This window comes from Lepidochelys olivacea, assembly GCF_965140295.1.
Source record: "Lepidochelys olivacea isolate rLepOli2 genome assembly, chromosome: 1".
NCBI classification, from domain to species: Eukaryota; Metazoa; Chordata; order Testudines; family Cheloniidae; genus Lepidochelys; species Lepidochelys olivacea.
Genome location: NC_140411.1, coordinates 1,630,811 through 1,642,406, shown reverse-complemented (window position 1 = coordinate 1,642,406; position 11,596 = coordinate 1,630,811). Strand labels below are relative to the sequence as shown.

The window sequence follows — 11,596 nt, the reverse complement described above, 5'->3', positions numbered from 1 at the left end:
AAGCAGTGTTTAGCCATGGAGCCATCTTCAGTCCGTGCATTATGGTTTTCCTGGATGATGGACAAACATCCTCCTGACAAAAAGACAAAAAAGTGGGGGAATGAAGTAGTGAAAGCTTTACTGATATAAAGCCAAGACAAGCTGTGAGCAAGAGGCAGGCCCTGCTCACAGAATCTGGCAAGACCAGGGTGGATACTGCCTAGGGAGGAATGGAAAGCCCCGCTGTTCACTGAGCTGGCCCATTGTGATGGGAAAACCTGTACTCGTGGTCTGGGAGAATCTGAGGGATACTAGTACTGTGCTTCATCGACAATAAACCTGGCCTGGTACCTTCGTACCTTGGTGTATCTTGTGGTCATTGGGCGGTTCGCTCAGGGTTTCCTGTGCCAGCTGTCTGCGCAGAGCTGGGGCCGCACATTGCTCTGGCTCTGCTTCCAGAACTGACTGCTCCCCGAGATGCTTCTCTGACACCTCTGGCTCTGGCCAACACAGCTCTGCTCCCAGCTCAGCCCGGGCCTCTGGTCTCTCCTTATCTCGGCCCCACTGTGGACCAGGCAGCCCCAGCACACATGGAGGATGGGACCCCCGACCCCTCCTCCCCAGCCTCCTGACTCACTCATTTTCCTGTCTGCCCCGTCTATCAGGCTGACCAGGAGCATTGACCTCTCCCCATTGCTCCTGGATCCTGTGAGTTTCAGGGGCCTGGCTTTCCGTTGACCCTTCCTTTTCCTTTCAGTACTGGGAGCTGGCCAAACAAAAATCCTCACTACATTTCCGTGAGGGGCCAAAAGTCCCATTACGTTCCCCCTGGCTAAAATTCTGCCACAGCCAGAGTGTTCACACTAGCACATCTGGGTCCAATATTAACAACATTTACCAGCATCATGACATTAATACCAATCACATAATCATCTCTAAGTTTAACAGCTCCTCCTTTCCAAAAATTTCCCCCAGTTCTTAATAAATTTAAACCACTCCTCCCTCGTCTCATCCACACATTGAGATCCTGCAGCTCTGTCTCTCTGCCTGGCCCTGCGGGTGGAACTGGAAGCATTTCAGAGAATGCTGCCATGGAGGTCCTGGATCTTAATCTCCTGCCTTCCAGACTAAATTTGGCCTCCAGGACCTCTCTCCTACCTTTCCCTCTGTTACGGGCAGTACATGTACCACGACCACCAGCTTCTCCCCAACACTACACGTAAGTGGGTCTGGACGTCTTGCGAGATCTGCTACCTTCACACAACCCAGGCAATTCACTATGTATTGTTCTGGATTATCACAAACCCAGCTATCTATATTTCTAATGGTCAAATCCCCACTACAGTTACTGCTTGGTAAGGTTTGCCAAAGCTGAAGCTCTTTGGGATGGAGTGACAGAGGGCTGGCTCAGAAGTTCATGCCCAGCACCTTGTTATACTATCCTACTTGGCAATGATTTCTTCTGTGTAGCTCGGGGCGTTAAGGGTAAGCTTGCACCAAGAAGGAACAATCTGCTGGGACCCCAGAGGGAAAGGATAAAGTCCCAGGAAGTGCTGAAGGAATGAGAGAGCATCTCCTTGATTCCTCTGCAGCAGGGAGAAGCTGCATGCTTCCAGAGGTGCAGGTGGTTGAGACCAGCTCCTGCCCTGAAGCTGAAGGTGACATCTCCTCAGAGTGGGAGAAGTGTCAGGGAGAAAAATGACCAGATTCAGTTTAGCAAGGGGAAAATCCTATGCTCAGGAGCAAAGGAAGATGTCTTCCAGAGGGGAGCCCAGAGAAGGGTGATGGAATCGTATAAACCACTGAGGGGGGATCTGAGGGTTCCTTTAACACTGCCGCGGGAGGCAACACCACCTCAGAAAGAGCTGCGGGGTGTAGTGCCTGCAGATGAGAAAACTTTCCAGGCTTTTAGGTCGGAGCCCTTCACCGCTGAACAGAGGATAGAGAGCATTGGGTATGCATGTAGCGGGGCTCAGGAGGAAACTGGGGGAGGACAGGAATGTCCCCGCACTGATCACAAGGGGGGGGGGACGCCCAGAACAGAATGGCTGATTCAGCATCTGTGCACCCAGGCACCCAACCTGTGTCTCAGGCTTTGAGAGGGAACTGTAGACAGAGGGATGATGGAGGGTACCCAAATCCAGCTCTCCATTTTTCAGGACTTTGTTCCTTACATGCTTGTGAAAACTAACTCTGTCTCTTTAAAACAGGATGCAGATCCTACTGAATAAAGGGTTGTCTGTGAAAATGCTAATGACCCACCTGGCAGAGGGGAGGAAGAAATATCCTGGGCTGGTAAGGAGGCAGTTGCCCGGAAAGAGCTGCCGGGAAAGACACACCTCTTAGCCCAGAGAGCACAGATCACAACCCTCTGGGAAAGGGGTGGGAAAGTCCCAGTGCTGGGAGTGGGGAGCGTAGGAAAGCCCGAGCGGAGAGGTGGATTGTTTGAATGAGCATAACCCTGGAGTTGGGAAACAGCACCACAGAGGTCTAGCCAACATGCAAAGTCCCTTTAAGTCCTTACCTCACCAGACCCTGGAATGCAAAGACCCCAAAGATGACTTTCAACTGAAATCCCTGCTGAAAGGGGCACTGAGAGGAAAGGAAACCCAGTAAATAAACACATGGTAAGATTCAGGGAGGAGTTGAAAGACACAATGGATATTGAACAAACCAAACTGTACAAGCAGAAGGCTTGGTATTATAAAAAATACTTGAAAACACCTACATGTGATAAAAGATTTGGTGTTATTGTTAAATCTCATGATGCAAAGTTTGAAGCAAATGATAAATCTTACAATAAAGAGCTTGGTACTGACAGTAAATCCTATGAAAAGGTGTAACATGCATGATTTTGGGGAAAAGCTTTTGGACATGCTAGGAGTCGTTATCAAGAAGCTTCTATGGAGATAGGGCTTCTCACCTAACACTTGTAAACAGGCTCAAAGCTTGTCACAGGAGGGAAACCATAATACACCTAAAAAGAACAGGAGTACTTGTGGCACCTTAGAGACTAATAAATTTATTAGAGCATAAGCTTTCATTGGCGACAGCCCACTTCATTGGATGCATAGAATGGAACATAGAGTAAGAAGATAGATAATGTAAAGGAAAAATCTAGCAGGCCTAAACTTCTAGGCCTAAAACTTTGGTCAAGCTCACTGTCTGTATGAAGCATAAGAAGAGAGTGAGGAAAATTCCATTAAGGGGCAATTGCAACAGAACAGCTTAAAAAATGTAACCACAACCGCTAAAAGTTAAAAAAAACCATTAACTGCAAAAGAAACACCTGTCCATACCAGGAAAAGCTTGTTTTTGCTAAACTCCAAGTAAGGCAAAGCTACCGTTGAAGCTTGCACTAAATGCCAAATAAGGAAAATGCTGTTAAAGAAAGTGGGTCTGGCAAATTGTGGTTTTCAGCAATATAAGCTCCTGTATTTCTGTTTACGTCAGAGCAGCTCCAGCTGACTCTCCCTGTAGGTGCCTGCTTAAATAAAGAAGCCTCAGGCTTTGTTCTGGTCCAAACACAATGCATGGTTAATTTTTCCACGACAATATATACATACAGAGAAGGTGGAAGTTGTCATAGAAACTGTGAGAGGCTAATTAATTAAGATGAGCTATTATCAGCATGAGAAAAAAATCTTTTGTAGTGATAATCAAGATGGCCCATTTAGACAGTTGACAAGAAGGTGGGAGGATACTTAACATGTGGAAATAGATTCAATATGTGTAATGATCCAGTCTCTATTCAAAGCCAAGTTACTGGTATCTAGTTTGCATATTAATTCAAGTTCAGCAGTTTGTCGTTGGAGTCTGTTTTTGTGGAAGGGGAAACTGAGGCACATCACTGCATTGCGTTGGTGAATATCTCTATTGAGTTACTACCAGTTACAAAAGCACAGTGGTTAACAATGCTGCAAAGATACAAAGACAGGTTTTCTAGCAACCCAGAAAAACCACACACAACTTTTGAAGAACAGATGGGGAAAACACTACAATACTTACAACTCTTTTGAGTTGAATGTTCAAACCTTAAACAGGGCCTCGGTCACGCTGCCTTCACATTAGTCAGTGACTAACGCACCTGCAGTAAACTCAAGAGGGGAGCTGTGGTATTCTGCACCTCAAAGCACCACCCTGGCGTCCTCATAAAGTAACTCCTCACTTAACGTTGTAGTTATAATCCTGAAAAATGTGACTTTATGCAAAACGATGTTAAGCGAATCCAATTGCCCCATAAGAATTAATGTAAATTGGCGGGCGGGGGGCGGTTAGGTGCCAGGATTTTTTTTTTTGCCAGACAAAAGTCATTATATACATATACATTATAAGCTTTAAACAATTTTAAACAAAGAGTTTAATATTGTGCACAGCAATGAGTGACTGTGAAGCCTGGTTGAGGTGGAGGAGTCAGAGGGTGGGCTATTTCCCAGGGAATTCCTTGCTGCTAAATGATGAAGTAGCACTCGGCTGAGCCCTCAGGGGTTAGCACGTTGCTGTTACTGTCGTCTCACGCTCTACAAGGCAGCATGGGCGGACGCAGGAGGGAGGAAACACAATAGACGCAGGCCAGGGGCTGCAAACACTTCCCAGCAAAAAACGAACATGATGATGAAGCCCACGCTACCCCACTGGAGAGCACCACTCCCTCCTCCTGATGGCACCTGCACGGCCGCACAGGCGCTGACTTTCCAAAGTGCTGGGGAGGGGGTGGGGGGGCTGCGCGAGTGAAAGAGAGAGACGTGGGTTGCCCCTTTAAGTACGCTGACCCCACTTCCAGTACGCTGCCCTTTTAATCAAATCAGCAAGTTCAGACAGGAAGCAGCTGCTTCCAGCAAGTTCCCTCCTTTCTGTGCCTGAGCCCTATCCCCCCTTCTCTGCTTTGTGGAGAGGGGGTATGGAGCAGGGGGGCAGGCGCAAGGGGACATCCTCTCCCCGCCCCTCCCACCCAGCAAGCAGGAGGCTCCCGGGAGCAGCTCCAAGGCAGAGGTCAGGAGCAGCAGGGCAGTGGGAGGAAGGCCCCCTGAACTGGTGCTGGGCAGCTGCTAAGCCTCATTCCTTGCATGGAATTTAGGGGAGCTGATAGGGGGGCTTCTGCCCTCTCCCTTCTCATCCCCACGAGCAGGGGCTCCTCCAGAAAGCCCTGCAAGCAGTGGACAGAGCCAGCAGGCGAAGGACGTTGTAAGGGAGAATTGCGCAATTTTAAACGAGCCTGTTCTCTAATAGATCAGCAATGTAACAAGGACACAGCATGAACCGGGACAACGTCAAGTGAGGCACTACTGTATGTACCACAGTGATATGATTCTGACGTGTTTTCTGTAAAGTATGTCACGTATGGTTTCAATGGAAAAGTTTCGATTTGTTAAATAGGATTAGTGTATTTGTGTGCATGTATCATTTTTGTACCTAAAGTTATGAAGATTACCTCTATACCAGCATTTCAAATGTGTTTGTCCCTGGGTAACATCCACCCACAGACTAACAGGCTGCTACTCTGAAACCTTCCACAAGGTAGTTTACATCCAGTCTAGCCAGCACATTGTGGATGCACCATTCAAGATAATGGCCCATTAAGAAACACGATAAGCCTTAGAAGAAGTTTATGCCCACCTGATGGACTTTCCTGTGAATGTTCTAGCCAGGATATGGGTGATGACCCCTGTCAAGGTTACTTCCCCACGCTGAACTCTAGGGTACAGACGTGGGGACCTGCATGAAAGACCCCCTAAGCTTATTCTTACCATCTTTAGGTTAAAAACTTCCCCAAGGTACAAACTTTGCCTTGGCCTTGAACCCTATGCTGTCACCACCAAATGGTTAAACAAAGAACAGGGAAAGAGCCCACTTGGAGACATCTTCCCACAAAATATCCCCCCAAGCCCTACACCCCCCTTCCTGGGGAAGGCTTGATAATAATATCCTCACCAATTGGTACAGGTGAACACAGACCCAAACCCTTGGATCTTAAGAACAATGAAAAATCAATCTGGTTCTTAAAAGAAGAATTTTAATTAAAGAAAAGGTAGAATCATAGAATCATAGAATATCAGGGTTGGAAGGGACGTCAGGAGGTCATCCAGTCCAACCCCCTGCTCAAAGCAGGACCAATCACCAACTAAATCATCCCAGCCAGGGCTTTGTCAAGCCTGACCTTAAAAACTTCTAAGGAAGGAGACTCCACCACCTCCCTAGGCAACACATTCCAGTGTTTCACCACCCTCCTAGTGAAAAAGGTTTTCCTAATATCCAACCTAAACTCCCCCACTGCAACTTCAGACCATTACTCCTTGTTCTGTCATCAGCTACCACTGAGAACAGTCTAGAGCCATCCTCTTTGGAACCCCTTTTCAGGTAGTTGAAAGCAGCTATCAAATCCCCCCTCATTCTTCTCTTCTGCAGACTAAACAATCCCAGTTCCCTCAGCCTCTCCTCATAAGTCATGTGTTCCAGTCCCCTAATCATTTGTGTTGCCCTCCGCTGGACGTTTTCCAATTTTTCCACATCCTTCTTGTAGTGTGGGGCCCAAAACTGGACACCTTACTCCAGATGAGGCCTCACCAATGTTGAATAGACCCAATGTCGAATTAACCCAAATTCGACCAGGCAATGTCAATTTCAGCACTAATCCCCTCGTCGGGGGGGGGGGGTCGGGAGTATAGAAATCAATTTTAAAAGCCCATTAAGTCAACAAAAATGGCTTCATTGTGTGGATGGGTTCACGGTTAAATCGGTCTAACGCTGCTAAATTCAACTTAAACTCATAGTGTAGACCAGGGCTAAGAGCAGTAGGAGAGGAGGGAGGAGAGAGACAAAGCAAATATAATTAAAAGCCATTTAGATCCACTTCCTCCAGAGAAGTAGGGAAGACTTGACAGACCACAGTCTAGTCTGGGCTAGTCTTATTACTATTATGGTAGCACCTAAGAGCATATTGACACTGCAGCTGGGAGTAAACCTCCCAGCACAGGTAGACAGACTTGTGGTAGTGGGGTTCAAGCTAGCATGCTAAAAAAAGCAGTGTAAAAGAATCACCTCTGTAAAATCAGGATGGTAGATACCTTACAGGGTAATTAGATTCAAAACATAGAGAATCCCTCTAGGCAAAACCTTAAGTTACAAAAAGACACACAGACAGGAATATCCATTCCATTCAGCACAGCTTATTTTCTCAGCCATTTAAACAAACAGAATCTAACACATACCTAGCTAGATTACTTACTAAGTTTTAAGACTCCATTCCTGCTCTGTTCCCGGCAAAAGTCTCACACAGACAGAGACCCTTTGTTTCTCCCCCCCTCCAGCTTTGAAAGTATCTTGTCTCCTCATTGGTCATTTTGGTCATGTGCCAGCTAGGTTATCCTAGCTTCTTAACCTTTTACAGGTGAAAGGGTTTTTCCTCTGGCCAGGACGGATTTTAAAGGTGTTTACCCTTCCCTTTATATTTATGACAGCCTCTATGCACTGTGTACAGTTCCAGGCAGCGTGTGGTCCCTGGTAAACAAGCAAGACAAGGCTGAAGACTGAACTGTGTGGAAACCTGTTTTGTGGCTGTAGTTTTTAGCTGTTTCTTTAATAAATTCCTCCTGTTTAAGAAGGACGGCAACTCCATTGATCACGACACACAAATAGCCTCAGTGTGTCTAATAAAACCCAGAGGAGCAATGGAAGTTCATGGCCAGAGCAATGGTGCTGGGGTGGGGTGGGGGATCAGGATTCACTGTTCTCAGCTCTGCCACTGACTCATTGTGTGGTTTTGGGTCAATCACTTGATCGCTGCATATGGCTCAGTCAGTCCATGACACGAGGATAATGCTGTGACGCTGCACCCCATATTCTCCACAGTGATATTAATATGACGTGATTATGACATAATTATAATGCATTTTATGCAAGATAGGTCACGTGGTATTCCATTGGAAAAGCTATGATTTGCTGAATATTATTATCCTATTTGTGTGCGTGTATCATTTTTGTGTGAGATGTTATGAATATTGGCTATGTATCTGTATTTGAAATGGAACTACACCTGGGTAACACCCACTAGACAGGGTTTTTCAGTCTAGATAGCTGGGTGGGAAGGGCCTATTCAGGGCAATGGGCCATTAGGAAACAACAATAGGCCTTAGGAGAAGCTTATCCCCCACCTGGGGAGCCTTCCCGGCAGCCTCGAATTAATGGCTTCTATGACTCTGCAAAGACATGTGATGTGACCACATGTCTCTAGACTGCATCTTCAGATGTCAGTGTTTTTTCACAGACCAGTCTGGGAACTAAGCTTTAAAACAAAGGGTTCCCACCATATGCAAAAGCTATATAAGGCAGGGAGTGACACCATGTGGTGTTCTTCTCTCCCCACCCACGAAGACTTCTGGAAACACCCAAGGAACAAAGACTGAACTGGGGGAAGTGCTGGATCCAGGCTAAAGTGATGTTTAGCCCGTGAATGGAACACCTGGGGCTTCCAAGCTGTAAAGCAAGGGCAGCTGGCCTCTTAAGAATCTGCAGCCTGCTTGTATCATCTCTTAGGGTGAGAAATTGGTATTCATATCCAATCAGTTTAGTATATTAAGCTTAGTTTGCGGTTTTTGCTTATTTGCTAGGTAATCTGTTTGGATCCGTTTGCTATCACTAAAATATTTTAAAATCTATATTTTGTAGTTAATAAACTTAGTTTGCCGTATCAAAATTCAGGACCAAAACGCTGTTCCATATTCCTCTCCACATTGAAGGAGGTGACAAATGTCATGAGTTTACGCTATATGGTTTCCCATGCAGCGCAATACGGTATAATTTGGGTTTTTACTCCAGAGGAGGGGGTGTACCTGAGCAGCTGGGAGAAGCTTTCCCATGCAGGGGCTGGTCAGAGAGTCTCCTTGTAACTGCATCTGGGTGTGTCCCTACCTGTATGTATGCTGGTGAAAGTGCAGGGTGGAAATCTTTGTAGGTTGTCACAGCAGTACAGTGTTAGAGGGAGCCCAGGCTGGTGAGTCAGGGGGCTGAGTGGTATCCCAGTTCCAGATGGAACCCCGGGAGGACCCTGTCACAAATGCTGCCTAACAGCCTAGCTAAAGAGGTTCCAGATATAGAGATCAAAAGCGTCATGCAGAGCGTATGTTAGACTCAGCTTCACTGTTCAGCTTCACCTCCTGGGCAATGGGTGCCCTGTAGTTCCAGATATGGTGCCCTGTAGGTGTGTAAATAGCGGACGAATGGAAGTTGTGCCACTTATCTCCCTCAGCTTTCAGAGTAACAGCTGTGTTAGTCTGTATTCACAAAAAGAACAGGAGTATTTGTGGCACCTTAGAGACTAACCAATTTATTTGAGCATCAGCTTTCGTGAGCTACAGCTCACTTCATCGGATACATACTGTGGAAACTGCAGAAGACATTATATACACAGAGACCATGAAACAATACCTCCTCCCACCCCACTCTCCTGCTGGTAATAGCTTATCTAAAGTGATCATCAAGTTGGGCCACTCCCTCATTATCAGCTACCGCAGCCACCCCCGCCTCTGCCCAGCATCCCAGCTTCCCAACTAAAGCTGGGGCTTATCCTTCAACCTCTCTCAGCTCTTGTCCTCCTAGCTTCCAAATTGATCCCTTGCCTTGCTCCTGAAGCCTGGCTCAGGACAAAGGGCTCCCAGCCCATCCCCTTTGAAGGGATCTTGCCTGCTTCAAGCCCCCAACTAGGAGGAAATGAAGGGAGCTGAAAGCTAAAGAAATAAGCCACACGATGGTCTCTTCCCTCAGGGGTTTGTAGCTGAGCTTTAGGGCCCACAAGCTGTATGATGCACAATATCCCCTGCCTGCCTCAGAATCCTGATCCCAACCCTCAGCCTGGGCTCCTTCTTACTGTACTGCTGTGGCTAGCTGTAAAGTCCCCCAGGCTTCAGCCTGCACTTTCACCAGCATACTTACGGGTAGGGACACACCGAGCTGTCACACATAGACAGGCTCTCTGACCAGCTCCTGCCTGGGAAGGCTGAACCTAGGGCACCTTCCAGCTTCTCAGGCACAAACCCCCTCTGGAGTATAAACCCAAAATTATATGATCTTGCCTTGCACAGGGAACTGTACATTGCAAGCTCATAAAATTTTCCCCCACTCTCAATATGGAGACGAATATATAGCAGCCTTTTGCCCCTGAATTATCACTCCCACACTGGTTTAGATAAAGTAAAACAAATTCATTAACTATAAAAGATAGATTTTAAATGATTATAAGGGATAGCAAAGAGATTAAAGCAGATTACCTGGAAAATAAACAAAACACACAAACTAAATTTAAAATGCTAAACAGATGAGTTATAAATAGCATATTCTCACCCTAAGAGATGATACAAGTAGGCAGCAGATTCTTATGGGGCCAGCTACCCTTGCTTTACAACTTGGAAGCCCCAGGTGTTCCATTCACATGCTAAACATCCCTTTAGCCTGGGTCCAGCACTTCCACCAGTTCAGTCTTTGTTCCTCGGGTGTTTCCAGGAGACTTCTTGGGTGATGAAAGAAGAACACAAGATGATGTCACTCACTACCTTATATAGCTGTCGGCCCCAATTGTGTGTCCTGGCTGCACTCACTTGCAGGCTCTTTGTTAGGCTGCAGCAGCTCCCATCCTAACCCCAGAGCAGAGGAAGCCCAGCTGGTGGGAGAGGGAGGTGGAGATGATCCAGCAAGGGATGGGGAGAGGGGATGAGAGGAGTGAATGACAAGGGTAGTACCTTGGGGGAATAGTCACAGAAGTGGGTGGGGCCTTAAGGGAAGATGTGGAACAAGGTTCAGGCTTTAGGGGAAGAGGTTGGGCAGAGGGCAGGGCTTCAGGGATCAAGTTACCAGTTTGTCACGTTGATAACGCACAGTAAGGTCAGGAAAGTGTAGGGCCCAGCACCATGTCACCTTCCAGATCTTCATTGAGCTCAGTGTGAGAGCCAGAGCACCAGGAGAAAATTTTAGATCCCTTTATGAGTAAAGAGCCGTAGCAGCCTGTTCCTGATCTGTTTGGTCCTCACCCCGTAGATGATGGGGTTTAGCATGGAGGGCACCAGGAAGTAGACATTGGCAATGAGAACGTGGAAGTGCAGGGCCACATTCTGGCCAAACCGGTACGTTAGGGAGGAGAAGAGAGCTGAGATGTAAAAGACTAAGATGGTACAGAGATGGGAGATGCAAGTCCCAAAAGTCTTCAGTCGGGAGTCCTTTGTGGGGAGACTGAAGATGGCCCTGAGGATTTGTATATAGGACACAGCGATAAAAAGCACATCCATACTGATCACCAAGATTGCCACAGAGAGGCCATAGTAACTACTGACACAGATGTCAGCGCAGGCCAGCTTCACCACGGCCATGTGCTCGCAGTGTGTGTGGGGGATGATGTTGGTTCTTATGGGTGAAGCAGGTTGGTTGCCCTTCACACAATGAAAAATGACACTTTCATTATTTAGAGAAATTAATTATGAACCACTGGCCCTACTAATACCAATTCCATGTTTTATGGTCCTCCATGCATCAGTAATTCTACATGTTGTGATCTGGGAAAACTTAATAGCTTCCATCAGGAAACATGAGTTTGGATACTGGTTATCCATCATTGTTCATTCATGCAATTGTA

General features: G+C 46.8%; 1 protein-coding gene across 1 annotated transcript in view; it reads right to left on the bottom strand.

Moving 5' to 3' along the window:
• Window positions 1-10,937: 10,937 nt before the first annotated feature.
• LOC311514582 (olfactory receptor 52R1-like) overlaps window positions 10,938-11,596 on the bottom strand; it is a gene marked incomplete at both ends in the record, with an annotated part of 34,157 nt that continues 33,498 nt past the window's right edge. The window contains one exon of the mRNA XM_084617149.1: window positions 10,938-11,246. Within this exon, the coding sequence (XP_084473275.1) occupies window positions 10,938-11,246 (309 nt within the window). The remainder of the gene's footprint in view (window positions 11,247-11,596) is intronic.